The 20,698-nt window shown below is 39.2% G+C and overlaps 1 protein-coding gene across 2 annotated transcripts in view; it reads left to right on the top strand.

The window, feature by feature from the left end:
* LOC132026653 (S-adenosyl-L-methionine-dependent tRNA 4-demethylwyosine synthase TYW1-like) overlaps positions 1-20,698 on the top strand; it is a 200,409-nt gene that overhangs the window by 76,160 nt on the left and 103,551 nt on the right. For both annotated transcript variants that reach the window (XM_059414747.1, XM_059414748.1), the window contains exon 10: positions 17,566-17,675. In XM_059414747.1, coding sequence (XP_059270730.1) covers positions 17,566-17,675 — 110 coding nt within the window. The remainder of the gene's footprint in view (positions 1-17,565; positions 17,676-20,698) is intronic.

Raw genomic sequence — 20,698 nt, 5'->3', positions numbered from 1 at the left:
AGCTCCTGTGGTTTTGATGCGCATTTCCTTCATGACTGGTGACGCTGAGCGTCTTTTCATGTGTCTGTTGGCCATCTGGATGTCCTCTTCTGAAAAGTATCTCTTTAGGTTCTTTGCCCATTTTAAATCAGATTATTTGCTTCCTGGTGTTGAGTTGTATGAATTCTTTATATATTTTGGGTATTAACCCCTTATCAGACACACCAGTCTCTTTAGTATTTTCTCCCAGTCCTTTGTCAGTTCCTTTTTAATTTCCTCTTTAGCTCTTTGGCTCATTCTCTGCCTGATTCTCTCTGATTTCGTCCTTGGCTTTCTTTTATTGCTCTGCATTATAGTGGTAGGAAAAGTGAACCATCTCTATGTGTTCATTAAATACCTGTAGATTGACAGCTTTATATTCTTGTTTTTTGTTTTGTTTTGTTTTGTTTTTTTAAGAGAGAGAACTTGCAAGCTGGGTGCAGGGTCAGCGGGGTGGGGGGAGGAGAGACGGGGAGAATCTTCGAGACAGGCTCTGCCAGAGCTGGCTGCAGGGCTCTGTCTCACAGCCCTGGGATCTTGAGCCAAAATCAAGAGTTGGACGCTGAACTGACCGAGCCACTTTTGTATTCTTTGTCTCTGACCCTGGTCTCCTTTCCGAGTTTTCATGCTCTGTTTGCAGTTGCCTATTGGATATTTTCTTCCCGCTGATCCCCAGGTCCTTCCACAGTGGGGTTCATTGTGCCGTCTGTGAACCTCCTCCTCTGGTTTTGTTAAGGCACCATTAGCTGTCCAGTGGCTTAGGCTGAAAAGCTCTACTTTCTCTAACTCACTGTATCCACTTGTATCCCAAATTCTGTTTTACATTCTTTCTTTCTTTCTTTCTTTTTTTTTTTTTAAAGATTTTATTTATTTATTTGACAGGCAGAAATCACAACTAGGCAGAGAGGCAGGCAGAGAGATAGAGGGAAGCAGGTTCCCCGCTGAGCAGAGAGCCTGATGCAGGGCTCTATCTCAGGGCCCTGGATCATGACCTGAGCCAAAGGCAGAAGCTCAACCCACTGAGCCACCCAAGCACCCTCGTTTTACATTCTTAATATTTCACCCTTTAGCAAACAAAATGATTTAATACCTGCCAGTCTATGCCATTTTTTCATTTATCGTATTGGTACAAGAGCTATAATTCTTTTTTTAATTTATCGTATTGGTACAAGAGCTGTAATTCTTTTTTAAAAAATGGTTTTATATCATTGATCATAAAAGTTATCCATGCTTGCTATAGAAACTTTTAGAAAATACTAGAAAGTATAAAATATAAAGAGAAACAACTCTCTGTAATTCCAGAATCCAGACAAATCACTGTTAATGCCTTGGAGCATTTGCTTTCTTTCTCTTTTTTCCCCCCCGAGTCTTATGTTTTCAACAACATGGTTGAAATCATTCTCTACTTTCTGTTTTTTATCCTGTTTTTATTTTTTTAAATATAAGACTCTTGCTCTGTCATTAAATTCTTACAGGCATAAACTTTTTGTTTTGAAATAATTCTGGATATACAGAAGACTTACAAAGATAGTAGAGTTTCTGTATATTTTTCACCTAACTTTCCCTAATGTTAATTAGGGAGCATTAACTATGGCCATTAACATTAACTGTGGAACAGTTATCAAAACAATTATCAGAAATAATCAAAAAGAAATTAACATTGATGCAGTGCTACTAATTAAACTAGAAACTTTGAGTTTCATTAGTTTTCCCACTAATATGCTTTTTCTTCCAGGATGCAGTTTGGGATCCCTCATCACATATAGTCGTTATATCTCTTTAGTTTTCTGTCGTCCGTCACAGTTCTTCAGTCTGTCCTTGTTTTTCATAACCTCAACACCTTGGAAGACTCCTGGTCACAAATCTTGTCTAATGTTTTCTCGTGGTTAGAGCGAAGTTATGGATTTTGGGAAACCACCATAGGGGTGATGTGACCTTCTCAGCAGGTCCTATTCAAGGGATACATGATAACATTCTGTCCTGTTGCAGTGGTGTTAGCTTTTATCATTGGATTAAGAGGGTGTCTGCTAGGCTTTCAAGTGTAAAGTTATGCCTTAAAATTTTTCCCCTTTGTGTAATTAATAAATATTTGGGAAGGTACTTGGAGTCTATGCAAATATGCTGTTTCTCTTTAAGCATTTGCCCACTAAATTTTTCATTCATTGGTGGATTATTACAAATTATTACTTTGGTGTTCCACTGATTTTTTTTTTTACATTTAATAATTGGACTGCTTCTTTAAGGAAGACTCATTTCTCCCTCATTTTAAAATTTATTATTATATTAGTTTGGACTCAAGAAAATCCAGTACTGTTGTTTATTTACTTCATTGCTCATATTTTTCTAGCTTTGGCCATTAGTAGCTCTGTTGGGTCGGCTTCCGTGTCGGCTTCCGTGTCTTTTCTTGCATTTACAACAAACACTTGGTATTATCTGATTCCAGAAGAGGCTCCAGGTCCAGCTTGTGTTTTTCCTGCCCAGCTTTGGGGTCAGCCACTTTTCTAAGGAGCTCTAGTTCCTCTTACTGAAGAATGATACTTAGACTCTGAAATTTGGGTGCTGATACGCTCCTTTATATTGGGGTATTAGTGCTTCCAGGGCCTCTCAGCAGATAGAAGTAGAAAATGTGTATGTATCTCTCGGTGTATGTTAAAATACACAACTGAGAGTTTTTACTAGTATCTTCCACTCCTATCAGCAAACATAGAGTTCATTCTATTACTCCTTTTGTGCTTTTTGGTACCTTTTTTCTTGGACAGTCAGGAACCCAGCCTGGCCCTCATCATCTACAACATAGTAACTTCAGCCGTAGTTATGTGCATGTGAACGACTTCAGAATTACAGACTCACACCTTTGTGAGAAATAAATTTATCGTAGGATGGATTTATCTGGCTTTGGCATTAGGATATTGCTAATCTTATAGAATGAGTTAGGAAATGTTCCCTTCTCTTACGTTTTTGGAAGTTTGGGAAGAATTGGTATTGATTCTTAAAATGATTACAGGAATTCACCAGTGAAGCCTGTTTTGGGGCTTTTCTTTGTAGAGAGGTTTTGAATACTGATTCAATTACTTGTCATAATTTGGTTAAGATTTTCCATTGCTACTTGCGTCAGTTTGGGAATTTGTATGTTTCTAGGAATTTGTTCATTTCATCTAGTTTATCTAATTTATTGGCATATAGTTGTTTATAGTATTATCATGATCCTTTATTTCTGTAAGATTGGTAGTGGTGTACTGCTTCATTTCTGAGTTTACTGATTTGAATCTTCTTTCTTTTCTTTCTTTTTTTTTTTTTGCTCAATCTAGGTAAGTGTTTATTGGTGTTGATCTTTGCAAGAACCAGCTTTTGGGTTCATTATTTTTCTCTTATATTTTTCTGTTCTCAAGTTTCATTTGTTTCTATTCTGATTTTTGTCATATCCTTCCTTTTGCTGCCTTGAGCCTAGTTTCCTTCTCATTTTTAGTATTTATGGTGTGTAGGTAGGTTATTGATTTTTTTTCATGTGAGTGTTTACAAGTACAGATTTCTCTCTGAGCACTGTTTTAGCAAAATTCTGTTCATCTGTAGTATTTTGTAATTTCCCTGTGATCCTCTGGTTGTTTAGAACTGTTGCTTAATTTTCACTTATCTGTTGGTTTTTCAGTTTTCTTTCTGTTCTTTATTTCTGCTTTTATTCCATAGTGATTGAAGACAATATTTTGTATGATTTCAGTCTTTGAGAATTTATTGACACTTGTTTTATGGCCTAACATAGGGTGCATCCTAGAAAATGATCTATGTACAATTGAAAAAAATGTGTATGTTTTGGGGGGGGTGTTTTGTTTTGTATATGTCATAGGTATTATTGGTTTATCATATTGTTCAAATACACTATTCCTTTTTTGATCTTCTGCCCAGTTCTGTTACTTAAAATAAGGTTTTTGAATTTTATAATTATTAATATAGAACTGTATTTTTCTTTTCGCTTATAAATTTTTGTTTCATGTATTTTGGTGCTCTTTTTTTAAGTATGTATGTACTTATAATTGTTAATATCTTCTTGATGGATTGATCTGTTTATCAATATATAATGTTCTTCTTTTTCTTTCCTGATGGTTTTTGACTTAACATCTGTTTTGTGTTATATGAGTATAGCTATGTCAGGTCTTTTTTGATTACTATTTGCATTAAATGTTTTTCTTCCTTTCACGTCTGTCTGTGTCTTTGGATCTGAAGTGAATCTCTTAGGCAGTATATTGTTGGATTTTTTTTAAATTCATTCTGCCAATCTCTGGCTTTTAATGTAGATAATTTAATCCATTCACATTTTGCTCTTTGTTTTTGTGAATTTTATATCTTTTATTTTGTACACCTTATTACTGTCTTCTTTTGTGTTTGTTTTTTGGTTATGTACAATTTGACTCCATTATTGTTTCCCTTTCTAATACATGTTTTAGTTATTTTCTTGGTGGTTATTCCTCTGGGGATTAAAACTAACCTCTTAAATTTACAAGAGTCTACATTTAATTTTCTTTATCTGTGGATGTATACAGTTCTGTGAAGTTGCACGAATGCTGCATTAGCAAATACTAAACTGACTTTTAGGGGGATAAAGGGTTAAGTTCTTGGAGTCCTCTTGTCACAACGTATTTGCCATCTTCTCAGTATTTAACTTTGTTCTCTGTGTTTCTGTGTAAAGATGCCTTATTTTACATATACTTTTGATTCATTAGCATTGAACTTATGGCCAACAGCATTGTAATTCATGCCTGAATGAAGCTTATCTAACACAGATATTTTCCCTCAAGGCACATTGTAGTTTCTTGTGATTCAGAACACTACACTGCACTTTAGCCCTGCACTTGGGAGCTGTTTTAAATAGCAACATCGCTAAGAAAAAGCACAGAATGCAAAAAGTGGGACATGAAGTTGACTGCCAAAAGAGCATCATTTGCAGTATAAAAGCTTAAACAAGAAGGCGAAGAGAACATTGTGTTGTTTGACCTCATTTGGGATGTATGTACTAGACTCAGATTTTTTTGCTGCTTTGTGAATGACCATGAATGACCATAAATATTGACACTAAAGTATTGATTTTGGGGTTTCAGATAAATTTTAGGAAGTAGGTAATTTTGCAAATATGGCATAAGCAAATAATGAGGATTGACTTTATTTTGAACAAAGACCACCTTTGGTTCAACAGTATTCAAAAACTGGTCATACAAAGCTTCATTCCTTCTCCTTTGTGTTGTCACAGGTTACAACTTTATGCATTGTAGGCTTATTAACAGATTTATGATTTTAGTTTTATACATTTATTTTTTTAATTGTATAGGGAAAAAAGAGGTGCTAGAGTCCAAAAAGTTCAGTTATACAGACTTTTTTTGTATTTGTGACAAGCTTTACGTTCTGTGTTTCTTTGTGTGGTGCTGCAAGTCTATCTAGTGTCCCTTCCTTTCTGCTTAACAGGGCTGCTTTTAGCATTTCTCGTAGTGCAGGTCCATTCGTGCTGGACTCGCTCAGCTTTGCTTCTTCTGGACATGCCTTGTGTTTCCTTCAGCTTTGACGAATAGTTTTGCTAGATACAGAATTCTTGATTGACATTGTTTTTCCTTCGGTTTTGACAAATAGTTTTGCTAGATACGGAATTCTTGGTTGACATTGTTTTTCCTTTTAGCATTTTAAATATGTTATCTCACTACTTCTTGACTTACATGGTTTCTGCTGAGAAATGGGCTGTTAATCTTACTGAGGATCCCTGGTATGTGATGAATTCTTCTCTTGCTTCCTTCAGGATTCTTGAAGGCTTTGTCTTTTAGCAGTTTGGCTATAATGCGTCTTGGTTTGGATCTCTTTGAATTTATTCTGCTTGAGTTCATTGAGCTTGTTGGATGTGTAAATTAATGTCTTTTATATAATTTGGGAAGTTTTTAAAGTTTTAAACCATTATTTCTTCGTGTATTCTTTGTGCCCCTTTCTCTGTTTCCTCTTGGGACTTCCATTCAACATATGTTGATATTCTTGGATGGTGTCGCACAGGTCTATAAAGCTACATGCACTTTTCCTTTTCCTGCTCCTCAGACTGGGTGATGGACACATCTTCAAGCTTACTGATTCTTCTCAAAGCCTGCTCAGTCTGCTGTTGCAACCCTCTCGTGAATTTTTCATTTCAGTTATTTTACTTTTTTAGTTCTGAAATTTGGTTTCTTTTTTATTAATTGTTTTCATCTCTTAATTGACATTCTGTGTTTGTTCAGACATTTTACTTGGTTTCCTTCAGCTCTTTGACCATGTTTAAGACAGTCGACTTAGTCTTTTTCTAGCAATTTAAGTGTGATGTTTGTGCTTCTTCAGGGATAGTTTTTATTATTTTCTCCTGTGAATAGGCCATACTTTTCTTGCTTCTTCATATGCTTTGTGACATTTTCTTGAGCACTGCACATCTTGGAGATTATGATGTGTTAACTCTGGAAATCAGGTTCTTCCCATTGTTCAGGTTTGTTTTTGTTGCTTGCTCTGGATTTTAGTTGTTTGCTCAGTGAGTTTTCGAGACCATTTTCGTACAGACTCTGTATTGTCTTGGGTATTACCTGTGAAGCCTGTGTTTTAGCGGCCAGGGAATGTGTTGATAGAGATCTCCTTGAGCACCTGGAGTGAAAGAAAAAAAGAGGAATAAAAGCCCTTTCCCAGTCTTTGCAGATTGACTGTGTGTTGGGGGCATTCCTTCAAAACTTGGCCACGCTATTGCCAGCTCTGCCTTTGTCTTCACTTCCTATTTGTGCTGAGCTTGAAAATCAGTTGTGGGTGAAAGTTTAGTGTCTTCTCAGGGCTTTTCTTAGCATGGATTCTGTCTGGGTGTGCAGTAGGCTTTCTTTATTCCCCGGTGTATGGGATGCTTTTTCAGTGCTTTGACTCACCCGGCGCTCTTCCTCCGAGCATTTCTTTTCTTTTCTTTTTTTTTTTTAAAGATTTTATTTATTTATTGGAGAGAGAATGAGTGAGAGAGAGCATGAGAGAGGAGAAGGTCAGAGGGAGAAGCAGACTCCCCAAGAAGCTAGGAGCCCAATGCAGGACTCGATCCTGGAAGTCCAGGATCATGACCTGAGCCAAAGGCAGCTGCTCAACCAACTGAACCACCCAGGCGCCCTCTCTGAGCATTTCTTTCCAGGCGTTCAGCTAACTGTTGTTTTCTTGAACTGTAAGGCTTTGGTGTAGTCAGCAGCAGGTTGTTTACTTATCTACTGAGATCTGTGTGGAGTTCCTTTTTTTAAAACTATGACTACAGAGTTTTTTTGAATATAGATGGATGAATAGTATAATGAACAAAAGCCTGTTGTGTTCCATTTGTCTACCCTGGTTCTATTTTGATGCAGATCCCAGCCATGATATTGTTCTGTCTGTACATACTTAAGTTGATAGATAGTATTTTAAAAAAAGACCTTTTAAGAAAGAATATAGCCGTAATACCATCTTCTTATATTAAATTTTCATCTCCTATTAAAGGGAATGCATGTATTTTCTTTTCTAGTTATCCAGGGCTATAGGAAAAAACAAACAAGCAGACCTGAAAAATATCTCTTTGGACATCCTGTTAAATCAGTGGTTTTCAACTGGAGCAAAATTGCTATTTTTCACTCTGTGGGGAAACCTTGGCCATTTGACAATGTCTGGAAGCATTTTTAATTGTTAAAGCTGAGGGCGGTATTTCTGGCATCAAGTAGGCAGAGGTCAGCGGTGCTCTTAAACATCTTAGAATACACAGGAAAACCTCTACAACAAAGAATTATCCAGTCCAAAATGTCAGTTGTGTGGCCACTGAAAAGTCCTGTGTGCAGTGGGCCAGAGGGACTTTTCCAGTAAGAAGGACTGCGGCGATGTGATGTCATTAGTCATAGAGTCTGTGCTTATGAAACTTAAAATATTGTAGGATGAACATTTGCCAAACAAAAGCCGTGGGAGCATGCGGACTGACGTATCGGATCACGTAGCACCTAGCTCGAAGGAGAAGGAATCAGGGGCTTTGTGTCCCAGTTCTTGCTACATCACCTTTTACAATCTATTCTAAACCCTCCCTGAGATTCTCGACATGAGTCGTTGTGTGTGTGTTTGCTTTTGTTTGTTTCTTTTTGAAGGCCAAGATTCAAAAGAATGGGATTTAGTGGGTGGTACCCCTTGCTTGTGTTACCTCTTTACAGCCAGTAGGCAGTCCTTCAGTTTCCGAGGCACTAAATTAACCCAGGTGTTAATTTTAATTTTAATTTTTTGAATATTTATTTATTTATTTGAGAGAGAGAGAGAGGGAGAGAGAGAGAGAGAGAGAATGAGCAGGAGGGACAAAAGGGAGAGGGAGAGAAAAATCTCAAGCAGATTCTGTGTGACCCGAGCCAAAACCAAGACTCAGACATTTAACTGACTGACCACCCAGGTACCCCTACCCAGTTTTTAAAAAAGCAAATGATATACTTAATGAAGTCATTAATGAGATTTTAGAGAAAAGTAAGTGGAGAGATTTCACTAACCATAGCTTCTGACAAAGAAGTACTAATACACTAACTTTAAGATTAGAATTCACCATCTGTCTCAGTTACAAATAATTTAATACACATGTTAGAAAAGGCCCAGAGAAATAGACTTAGATGCTTATGTGAATGTTTTATTTATCTTTATTTCATTTTACAGGTTCTTAAAAATAGCCTCTGATCCTCAGTTTCCTAACTGTAAAATAAAACAACACCTTCCTTTCAAGGTTGCTCTGAGGCTTAATTGCTTGGGGGAGATGATGCATGTGAAAGCTCTTCAAACTGCCGTATGATGTGCAGATGTGAGTTTTCCCTAATGAATTTCTGTAGCTTTATTTGGATAATATGCGTAGCAGATGGTTATAGATAGATAAAATATTATTACTCTATTAATTTTCAGGAGCTGTTGAGTGCTATGTGTATAGATAGCCCAGATTTACCAGTTTGTCTCCTGTTTTCTGGTCATGTAAGTGAAAATTTTGTACTTTGAAATTTCAAATTCAGAGTTTTATGTGTCTTGAACAAATAACCTGATTACAAAAATGGGCAAAGGATCTGAACAGAGTTTTCCAGAGAAGATATACAGATGTCCAATAAGCACATGAGAAGGTAATAATAGTCCCAAGTTGGGAGGTGCCTGGGTAGCTCAGTGGGTTAAAGCCTCTGCTTCAGCTCAGGTCATGATCTCGGGGTCCTGGGATCGAGCCCTGCATCCGGCTCTCTGCTCAGCAGGGAGCCTGCTTCCCCTTACCCCTCTGCCTGACTCTCTGCCTACTTGTGATCTCTCTCTCTGTGTCAAATAAATAAATAAAATCTTTAAAAACAATAGTAGTGCCAAGTTGGAAATAAGTGAAGTACTCCTCAACTGATGAATGAATGAATGAACAGAATATCCAACCCGTGGAATACTATTTGGAAATAAAAAGGAATGAAATAGTGCATAGTATGACATGATGAATCATGAAAACGGGCCGCTAAGTCAAAGAAGCCCATCACAAAAAAACATAAATAGTATGGTCATATTTCTTTAAAATACCTAGTCTAGAGAAACCTGTAGAGACAGGAAGTAGGTCAGTGGTTGCTTGCGGCCTGGGTGGATGTGTGGATTGAAAAGTGACAGCTGAGAGGAGCAGGATTTCTTTTGGGGAATGACAAAAATACTCTAACATTGACTCGTAGTGATGGATGCACAGCTCTGTGAATATACTGAAAGCTACTGGATTGTACACCTTAGATGAAATTTTATGGTATGTAAATTATATTTCAATAAGGCTGTTAAACAGATTTTGCTTGAGTGGCTCAAGCTGGGTGGCTCACTTGGTTAAACATCTGCCTTCTGCTCGGTCATGATTCCAGGGTCTTGGGATCGAGTCTGGCATCGGGCTCCCTGCTCCGCGGGGAGCCTGCTCCTCCCTCTGCCTCAGCTGCTGCTGCCCCTGCTTGTGCTTTCTCGCTTTCTCGCGCGCTCGTGTGTGCTCTCTCTCTCTCTCGCTGACAAATTAACTAATTTAAAAAAAAAAAAGAAAGTGACATTTCGACTCATCATAGAAAGTTAAAAAAAAAACATTTTGCTTGAGTAGTAAACATAAGTTTTAAAAATATATTTTAAATGTAGTTTGAAAGGTCACCCTTGCATATAGTGAAAATGCGAAATGTATAACTCCGTGACAGTTGTCTTCTTTTCATTCTTGTCTTCTCCTCACTTAAGCTTTCGGAGATACGCCACACACCTGCGCATGGGTTTGTGGGTGTGCGTGTCTTTGTTCACACGCACGCACAAGCAGCAGGATGCCGTACAGTATTCTGTGTCTTGCTCTTTTTGCTCTCACTTTGAGAGATCCGTTCATCTCAAAGTGCGTGTGGATTCAGAACCAGCTCTTAATCTGCCAAATTAAATCACTGTTTGGAAAGCAGGAAAGAAATATGTTTAAAGGGCCTTTGTCTTTAAAGTCATTACTAAGGTCTGTGTCTTCCACAAAAATTTCCTCCTTCTCTGTATGTTAAGAGGATTGTCATATAATTTTGCTCCAAAGTAGTATTTTATCACTATTATTGCTGTGGTAAGAACACCTAACATGAGATCGGCTCTCGTCACAGAATGTTACGTGTACAATACGGTATGGTTCCTGTAATACGGTCCAGCAGCAATCTGGAACCTGAATCCAACGTAACTGAAACTTTGTATTTGTTAAAAAGCAATTTCCCGTTTGCGCCTCCTCTAGCCTCTAGCAGCCATCATCCTGCTGTCTGCCTCTGTGTGTTTGCCTCTTCTGTAGACTCCGTCTGGGTGCTGGGTGCTGTCATGCGGTGTCTGTCTTCCCGCGGCTCGTTTCGTTTCAGCATGATGTCCCCAGGCTAATCCGTATGTCACACACGCACGGCAGGATCTCCTTCTTTTTTAAGGCGAATAGTATTCCACTGCATGTACCTACCGCATTCTCTTTACTCACATGTACTGCAGTGAACATGGGAGTGGACGTCTCTCTTTGGGATTCTGGTTTTAAGTCTTTTGTAGAAGACACAGAAGTGGAATTGCTGTGTCATATGATTTTCTCTTTTTAATTATTTTTAGAAACTTCCAGACTACTTTCCATAGTGGTAACACCATTTTTCATTTCTAATAATGCATGAGGATTCTAATGTTTCCATATGCTTGCCAATGTGTATTATTTTGTTTTATTTTATTTTTATTATTTTTCCTGATAATGGCCATAGCAGTGGGTATGAGATGATGTCTTACTGTGATTTTGCTTTGTTTTTCCTGGTGATTCATGATACTGAGCATCTTTTGATATACCTGTTGGTCATTTGTAGGTCTTCTTTGGACAAATGTCAAGTCCTTTGGCCATTTTAAAATTGAGTTATTATTAATATTATTTTCTGTTGAGTTAATGGGATCCTAAGTATATCTTGGATATTAACCCCTTATCTAGTTTGTAAATATCTGCACCTTTCACAGGTTACCTTTTCACTCTGTTGTTTTTTAATTTTTTTGATCTGGATATGCTTTGTTGTTTGTTTTAAGGCAAATGAACTTAAACTGTTCCCCTTAATTTTTTGACGTCCTCTTTTTGCTCTGGTAGAAGATAAACAGCAAATAAATGGATCTGAAGAACAAAATCTTAAAGAACTGGTGATTAGGTGGTATTGTGTATGGCAATATTATCAATCAGATATAATTGAAATTGTTAGAAGTTTTATCTGAAATTATTTGTATAAGATCAAAAAAGGAGAGAGGGAATAAATAATATTAACTAATGAGAGATGATATTTGTTATTATAGATGTCTCAAGGATTTAATCTTTTCATTAGTTAATATTCATCAATTTATTAGCTAATCAATATTTGAAAATTTGGAAAAATAAAATTCTTTGTAAATTTATTTATTTTAATACATCTGTGGAGTTTCTTCAGATTTTATCAGTTTTAAATGCACTCATTTGTGTGATGGGTGTGTGTGTGTAGTTCTGTACAATTGTATCATCTGTTTAGAATTGCATATCTAAAACCACAATCAAAATACAGATCTTTTCTTTTTCCTTCCTCTTGAGGCTGCGCCTGCTCCTTGGTCCTCCCGGCTCCTAGTCCTGGAAATCACTAGCCTGCTCCCATTCTCTAAATTCCTTGTAAATTTAGATTTTCAAAAGTAATTGAAGAAGAATGTAATTCTGAGTACTTCTGTAATCACTGTAGTAATGGAATGAGTAGTTACAAACCATTATCAGAAAGAAACCAGACGTAGATGGTTTTACAAGTAAGTTCTAGCAAACATTCAAGGAAAAGGAGTTCTCCAGAAAGCAAAGGGAAAAGGAACACTTGTAAAATAATTTTAAGAAACTACTATAACCTTGATACCAGCCCAGAGAACAGCTTGGAAAACAAAAATTTCAGTGCAGTTTCACTCATTTACTGGTGTAAAATCCTGAACAGTACATTAAAATACGGAGTCCGGGGCACCAGAGTGCCGCAGTTGGTTAAGTGTGGGACTCCTGATTTCAGCTCAGATCATGATGTCAGGGTGGTGAGATCGAGCCCTGTGTGGGGCTCCGTGCTGAGGGGGAGCCTCCTTAAGATTCTGTCTCTCCCTCTGCCTGCACTACATGGCCCCCACTCCAGGTACTTTCCCCCTCCCTCCTAAAACAAAACAAAGAAACAAACAAAAAACCCAGAGCCCAGCATCGAAGAACAATGAAACAACGATGCATCAAAAAACGACAAAAGACCATAGTCAAGTTGGGTTTAATTTTTTTAAATATAATTTTTTTCTTTTTAAAAATTGAAGTATAATGAACATATAGTATTGTATGAGTTTCATGTGTACAGTATAATGATTCAACAACATTTTTTTAGAGTGTGATCATGGGGGCGGGGGCAGACGGAGAAGGAGAAAGAGAATTTAAGCAGGCCACTATACCCAGCATGGAGCCTGTAGTGGGACTTGATCTCACAACCCTGAGATCATGACCTGAGCCGAAATCAAGAGTCAGAGGCTTATCCGGCAGTCACCAGATGCCCCAAGTGATTCAGCAATTTCATACATTACTCAGTGCTTGTCAAGAGAGGTGTCTTTTTTTGTTATTGTAGCTGGCTGTGTAATTAGTACTCCACTGTACAAATGTTTTGCATTTTTATTACCTATTTTGGACACAAATTATATCAAGTTGTGAATCAGTATTAAGTATGAGTCCTTCTTTCCTGTGTTTTCAACGAGGGTTAGTGTTGCAAGGGAAGAAAACCTTTCTGGGGCGCCTGGGTGGCTCAGTGGGTTAAGCCGCTGCCTTCGGCTCAGGTCATGATCTCAGGGTCCTGGGATCGAGTCCCGCATTGGGCTCTCTGCTCAGCAGGGAGTCTGCTTCCTCCTCTCTCTCTGCCTGCCTCTCTGCCTACTTGTGATCTCTGTCTGTCAAATAAATAAATAAAATCTTTAAAATAAAAAAAAAAGAAAGAAAGAAAACCTTTCCTTATGTGGCAGGCTGTGTGGCGACTTCTGGTATACCCTTCATTCGCCTTCCTGTAGTGCTAATACCTTCCCCGATGATGGGACAGTTGTGACGTCCAAGAAATTAACATTTCTTATCAATTGCAACAGATAAAATACTATTAATGAAACTGGAGACGTTGAGATTTTGCCAGATTTGCCATTACTGTTCTTTCTAAACGGTTCGAGGATCCACTCTAGTATCCTCGAGTTGCTGTGTCTGTCTTCTCCAGCCTGTGGCAGTCCCTTAATTCTCCTTGTTTTCATGGTTTTGGCACTTTTGAAAAATACGTCAGGTATTTTGGAGAAGGTTCCTCAATTTATATTTGATATATTTTTGTTATATATTTGATATACTTTTGATATATCATTTCATTATCTATTTGATATCTTTTCATAATTAGAATGAGATTATGGGTATTTTGTGTGAGGCAGTAGTGTTCTCAGTACATCAGACCTACCGGGGCGTGCACGCTGTCAGTTTGTCTTATTCCTGAGGACGTTCAACGTAGGTCCAGAAGTTATTTGTTTTTGTTTTGTTTTCGTTCTAGCTTTTGGATATCGCTTGTTCTAGCACCATTTATCGAACGGATTATTCTTTCTCCATTGAATGGCCTTTGCGCCTTTGTCAGAACTCAGTTGGTAACACATGTTGGGTGCGTTTCTGGTTTCATTTGTCTTGTTGATCTGGGAGTCTCTCTTTGGCCAGTACCACACATTCTTACGTGTAATAAAGATAGTAGATTTTTGTGTGTCGATCACGTATCTTAGGCATTTGGTAGGCTCCCTTACTAGTTCTCATGAGTTCCAGTCTGTTTTTTGTAGATTCTTTTGAATTTTTATGTAGATAAACATGTCATTTGTGAAAAGAAAGTTTTATTCCCTTTTCTGGCTTCATTTCACTGACTAGGATTTACACGTTATCCAGGAGTAGTAGAAAGGACTTTCTTACGATGTTTCAGATATTTAGAGGAAGACATCCCTTCTTTCACCATTAAGTCTGGCATTAGCTGTGAGGGTTTTTGTTTTTTTTTAATCCCCTTCATAAAATTAAAGAAATTCCCTTTTATTTTTAATTTGCTGCAAGTTTTTGTCACGAGTGGATGTTGAATTTTATTAGATGCTTCTGTGGAGTGATTGGTTGTTGCCTGCTGAACCAGCTTTGCTGTTGCCGGGAGAAATTACCTGGTTGTGACACATTTTCCTTTTCACGTGTTCCTGCATCCAGTTTGCCTGGGTCTTTATCTGTTGCACTTCTTTAGGTTTCTGTCTGCTCATGGGAGGTGTAGGTCTGTACTTTTCTTCATAACATCTTAATGTGGTTTTTGTATTTCAGTGATGCTGGTCCCATATAGTCAGGTCCAAGGGTGTGTGTGTGTGTGTGTGTGTTTTCAGATTTATTTATTTGTTTATTAGAGAGAAAGAGAAAGGGAGTGGGGAAAGGAGCAAGAGAGAGAATCCCCAAGCCAACTCCAGGCTGAGCATGGAGCCTGACGTGAGGCTTGGTCTCACAACGCTGAGCATGACCTGAGCCAAAACCAAGAGTCAGACGCTTTACTGACTGAGCACCCAGGCACCCCCATTTTTTTTTTTCTTCAGGTCTTATGTTTTAACCTGATACTATCCTTTAACTCGTGTTGAAAGTGATTGTCAGTATGGTTTGATGAAATTTTACATTTGTTGTTTTTTCATTGTCCTGCCTGCTCTCTTGTTAATTGAGTATTTTAAATGGTTTTATTTTATGCCCAGTCTTGACTTATTCTTTATAAACCTTTAAAGTATTTTAGAGATTCTCCTGGGGTTTAGAGTGCACATCCTCAGTCAATCAAGTCTTCAGATGACACACCACGGCGTGTGTAGTGTCAGGATTTTACAGCAGCGTTTCTTATTCCCCTCGACCATCTTGGGCTTTTGTTGGTACAACTTTTACGTAAGTTATGAACACACAGTACATCATTATTCTTTTTTACTTACACTGTCAGTTATTTTTAGGGCAATTAAAGGTAAAAAAGGTAAATATCTTTTCCTTTTCCTCCCCCTTTCCCAGTGCTCATTATTTCTTTGTACAGATTCAGGTTTCCTTTTAGTTTTATTTATTTATTATTTATTTGACAGAGAGAGAGACTGCAAGCAGGCAGAGAGGCAGGCAGAGAGAGAGGAGGAAGCAGGCTCCCCGCTGAGCAGAGAGCCCGATGCGGGGCTTGATCCCAGGACCCCGAGATCATGACCTGAGCCGAAGGCAAAGGCTTAACCCACTGAGCCACCCAGGCGCCCCCAGATTCAGGTTTCTATCTACTTTCTTTAGTTTGAGCAGTTCTCTTTTAACATCTCTTGTATGTACGTTGTTGAGAAGGAAGTCTCTTGGATTTGGGGTGCAAAATTTTCCGTTTCTGAAAGATACTCTCACTGGGTGTAGAATTCTGGTTGATGAGTTTTGTTTCTGTTAGACACGCTTCTTGGATGTGTCGTTGCAGTTTCAGCTGTTTTCTGATGAGTTGTCACATGTAATTTTTAATCTCTGTTCTCATGTAATGTGTCTTTTTTCCCCTCTAACTTAAAGATTTTTTCAATATCTTTTGTTTTCATCATTTGGATATGGCATTTTTAGGTTGTTTTTTATTTTTAAAATGTCCTGGTGGTTCTGTGACCTTCTTGGATCTGTGGTGGTTTTTCATTATCTGTGAAAAACTGTTAGTGATTGTTTTTCGACTATTTCTTCTGCTTCTTTATCTCTGCTTTCCTTCTGGGATTCCAGGTATGTGTATCTTGGGCCTATTGTTGTTGTCCCCCAGCTCTTGGACACTGTGTCACTTTTTTCCCTTAAGGGAAAGAAAGAAAACTTTGTTAAGAAAGAAAACTTTGGGGACGCCTGGGTGGCTCAGTTGGTTAAGCAGCTGCCTTCGGCTCAGGTCATGATCCCAGCGTCCTGGGATCGAGTCCTACGTCGGGCTCCTTGCTTGGCAGGGAGCCTGCTTCTCCCTCTGCCTCTGCCTGCCATTCTGTCCGCCTGTGCTCGCTCTCTCCCCCTTTCCCTCTCTGATAAATAAATAAAATCTTTAAAAAAAAAAAAGAAAGAAAATTTTGTGTTTTTGTTGGCTTATTTGTACCAGTCTCCAAGTTTTTTGTTTGTTTGTTTGTTTGTTTGTTTACTCTTTGTCCTCAGCTGTTACTAGTCACTGCTGAACCTGTCAGAAGCCCGTTTTTTCATATTTAACATTTTCTTTGTTACAATTTCCGTCTCTGCTGAATTTACGCACCTGATCTTCCATGTTACCCACCTTTTCTGTTAGGGCTTTTAACATAGTCAACGATTGTTGTAAAAATTCCCCATCACATACTTCAAGCACTTGTGTCAGGAGTTTGTTTCTGCCGACGGCTTTGTTGGAAATGTGTTGTTTTTCTGTGCCTCCTATTTTTTGTTGTTTAAAGTCAGACTTCTTATCTATTACGTTACAGACTGAGGTGCGCCGCGTTTCTGTGTTTGGAAATCAGTTCACCTTTCCCTTCTGCATGGCCTTTCTCTTCGGAGTTGAGGTTCATCGAGTCTGGAGCTGGGCTCGAGTTGAGACTTGCTGTTTCTGTGCGAACCTCGTTCTACCACTGGCTTTAACATCCCATTAGGCGATGCCGAACGTGTGGCCTGGGGGCTTCTGTGACAGTTTTCTCCTCAGCCTCATCCGTCCTAAGCATTGGATGTTCAGCTGGGCCGCCTCTCAGAGGGCCAATTACTGTGGCTTTGGACCTCTTCCAGGAATATTCTGTTAGCATTTAGTGGATGCTTGTTAGCCTGGTGGCGGGGGACTGAAAGGAAAGGTCGCGCATTTCTGACTGTCCTATTAAACCTCAATCTCAGCCAGGCACTTCTCCAACTAACCTTCTCTGCTAGATCTCACGAGCCAAGCCAGAAAACACTGCTATAAACAGCTAAGCTCTTAGGGGGAAACCAACCCTGATGTTACGACTTTATGGTTTCACTGCTGTGACTTTATGGTCTTACTGCTACCGCGTAGTAGATGATGCGCTGAGACGTCACTCGAGTCCTTTAGAACTCTTGCCTCTTCTTCTCAGGCACCACACCAACCCAGTGGGCACCGAGTGGCGGTGGAAGATGGACCAGCCTGAAGTGATCCTAAAGGAAGCCATTGAAAACCATCAGAGCATGATTAAGCAGTTTAAAGGTATTTATCTGCCCTCTACAAAGGAATGCTAATTAATGTGAATTAAATTGGCTGAGGAGTTGCCTCTTCGACAGGATTTTGTTCCCACTGGCAAATTTTCATATAGGGAAGTGAAAACTTTGTAGAAATATTACATGCATTTTGGCTTTTTTGGTTTTTACTGACAACTTTTATGTCCCATATGATGGAAAAACTAAGAAAATTTCATTCAGAGCTTAACAATTTAGAATATTGCACACTTAGCCTGTAAGTTTTGCCTGGGAGCGTATCATCATCCTTCCTAAAAATTCTTGATATTGTTCTATCTTGGTAAGCACAAAGCAGCTTAATGAATGGACAGGAAAGTTTGGATCATTGGAAAAATCTTAAATATTATCAGTAATGTAGTATTGGGAAAGCATTTTTTATTAAACGACTTATAAAAAGGAAGGATTCTATTAATATCATGTGATCCATAGTATTGTGAAAATTCTGCCACTCGATTTCTAGAATTTCCTGATTCAGTTCTGTTTTATATTAAAAGGTATATACTTTACTGGAGGTTACCGGTTCTCCAGCTGTAGTGAGCATCAGAATTATCTGGAAAGCTTGTTAAAACAGATTCCTGGCTTCCTTTTCCAGAGATTGGTCCAGTAGGTCTGGAGGTGGGGCCCAAGTGTGTGCGTTTCTGAACCTTTGCAGGTGGTGTTGGTGTTGTGGAACTGGAGACCCCGCTTTGAGGCCCACTGCTGCAGATAGATACGGTGGACTTACAAAGCGTTGGCTTTCTAGAGTGGTAGCTGCCTATGCTGAACTGAAATTTGTTAGGTTCCCTGAGAAATCTGTGTGTCTGTCTCCACCTACCACTTGGAAGCCCTTTTCTGCTCTATGTTCCTTGCCCTTCGCTACGCAACAATAAAACGCGAATCTCAACCAAGGTTGTGTTGATATAGACACTTTTGTGGTGCTAACTTCATATGTGGGAGTCCTTATAAACCCCAGTAATTATCATTTTGAAGATCAAATGATTCTTTTATGTGAAGAAATTTGTCAGGCCACTCCTTCTTGAGATTAAAGTACTTCTGATAAGTTGTGTGTGTGCGCGTGTGTGTTTAAATTTATAGGCCACTCAGCCAGTGTCTTCAGTTCTTAGTAGACACTGGCTGGGTGGCCTATAAATTTAATTCAGTCGTAACACTCTGGAGGTAGCACTAGACTGCACAGGGTGAGGGTTCAGGCCTGTAAGTCTGCCCCACGTCAGACCCCGATCTCCAGTCCGGGTTGTTCCCTGCACTTCTGAGTGACTGGCTGTGAACGACAGGTTCCTGCTACCTCCTGTTCAGATATGATTAATTTACTGGAGCGGCTCATGGAACGCAGAGAAACACTTATTTACACTTACTGGACTCACCAATTTCTTATAGAGGGTTTTATGGAGGATTCAGAGGGACGGCGAGAGGAAGAGGTAACATGAGGGAAAGTGTGCAGGAGCTTCTGTCCCAGTGGACCTGGAGTGGGTCACCCTCCTGGCACATGGAGGCACTCACCAGCCTGGCAGCTCAACTCTCACTGCTCACGAGTTTTTAATGGAGCCCAATATGGAGCCCTTCTCCCCTTCCAGGAGCTCGGTGTCTGTGATGGAAGATTCCAGACCTCTAATCACTTATCTCTCTGGGGACCAGCCCCGTCCTGAGGCCATTTAGGGGCCCTGAGTCACCTCATTAGCTCTGCTGTGCTCCACAGGGGCTCCTTCTGAACGACTAAAGACACCGCTTTCACTCAGGAGATCCCAAGGGCTTTAGGAGCATTGTGCCATGAACCAGAAGACCAAATATATAGCTTATTATAGCTCCGTTATTTCTTATGAAAAATTGAGAAAGGTAATGCAAATGCAGATTAATCAGTAATGATTTATTAAGGATAATCAGTCAATAGTTACACCTTTATTTTATTCTTCATGAGTTTTCTAAGGAATGTGGACCTGTGCATATTATTCAACGTTCACTGATTTAAATGTTAATCATCCAAAAGACACCTTCTCAGAAATATCCAGAATATTGGACCAAATATCTGGGCATTGTGGTTCAGCCAAATTGACACATAAAATTAGTTATCACAGATCTTAATATCAGAACCAGGCAAATGCCAGTAATTTATCTTCATATTCTAGTAACTTTGTGTTGTTTTAGTGCTTAAGGAGCCCATCGTACCGTTCAGTGATGGGACGAGATGTCTGAGAATGCGTGATTCGCTGGCAGCTGGCGATCTTCCTGCGTGATTTGTGTCCCAGGCAGTTTGTGTGGGGACGATGCAGCCTGAGGAGGAGGCGTTCACTCTTGCATTCGGAGATGTCCTTGGGGCAGGATGACAGGTTTTGTTTTGGTAGTTATTTTTCTGACAGGAGCATTTTTGCAAATTCACTTTAACTGGAAATCAGTGATGAATAGATCATAGGGCCGACTTTACTCGTGTTAGTAGCACGTGTCAGGTGAGCTCAGGGGGCCTTGTTCTTTGTTGTCGCCTCGCCTGTTTGAGGGGCTTGTCCTGCGCAGAAGGCGTATCTGATTGGCAACCTCGTACTTACTTTAGTCTGTAGGCATCTCACATGGTTTGTCATTAGGTTCCCATGTGATAAGAAACAGAAGAGCTTTAAAAAATATATGTTGTCGGGCACCTGGGTGGCTCGGTGGGTTAGGCTTCTGCCTTCGGCTCAGGTCATGATCCCAGGGTCCTGGGATCGAGCCCCGCATCGGGCTCTCTGCTCAGCGGGGAACCTGCTTCCTCCTCTCTCTCTGCCTGCCTCTCTGCCTACTTGTGGTCTCTCTCTGTCAAATAAATAAATAAAATCTTAAAAAAAAAAAAATATATATATATATAGTCTTATGGGGGAAGATAGATAAAGGATTGGAGAGAGAGAATAGAGCCTATCTGTGGACAAGTGAATCCTAAATTGGGGTTAAAATGCCTAAGGGAGGGAACAACCCCCCCCCCATTCAACAATGACTGTCGACTTCATTTTTTTTTTTTTTTAAGATTTTATTTAT

Source organism: Mustela nigripes, chromosome 11, assembly GCF_022355385.1.
Source record: "Mustela nigripes isolate SB6536 chromosome 11, MUSNIG.SB6536, whole genome shotgun sequence".
Taxonomy (NCBI): Eukaryota; Metazoa; Chordata; class Mammalia; order Carnivora; family Mustelidae; genus Mustela; species Mustela nigripes.
This window is presented reverse-complemented; position numbering and strand designations above follow the sequence as displayed.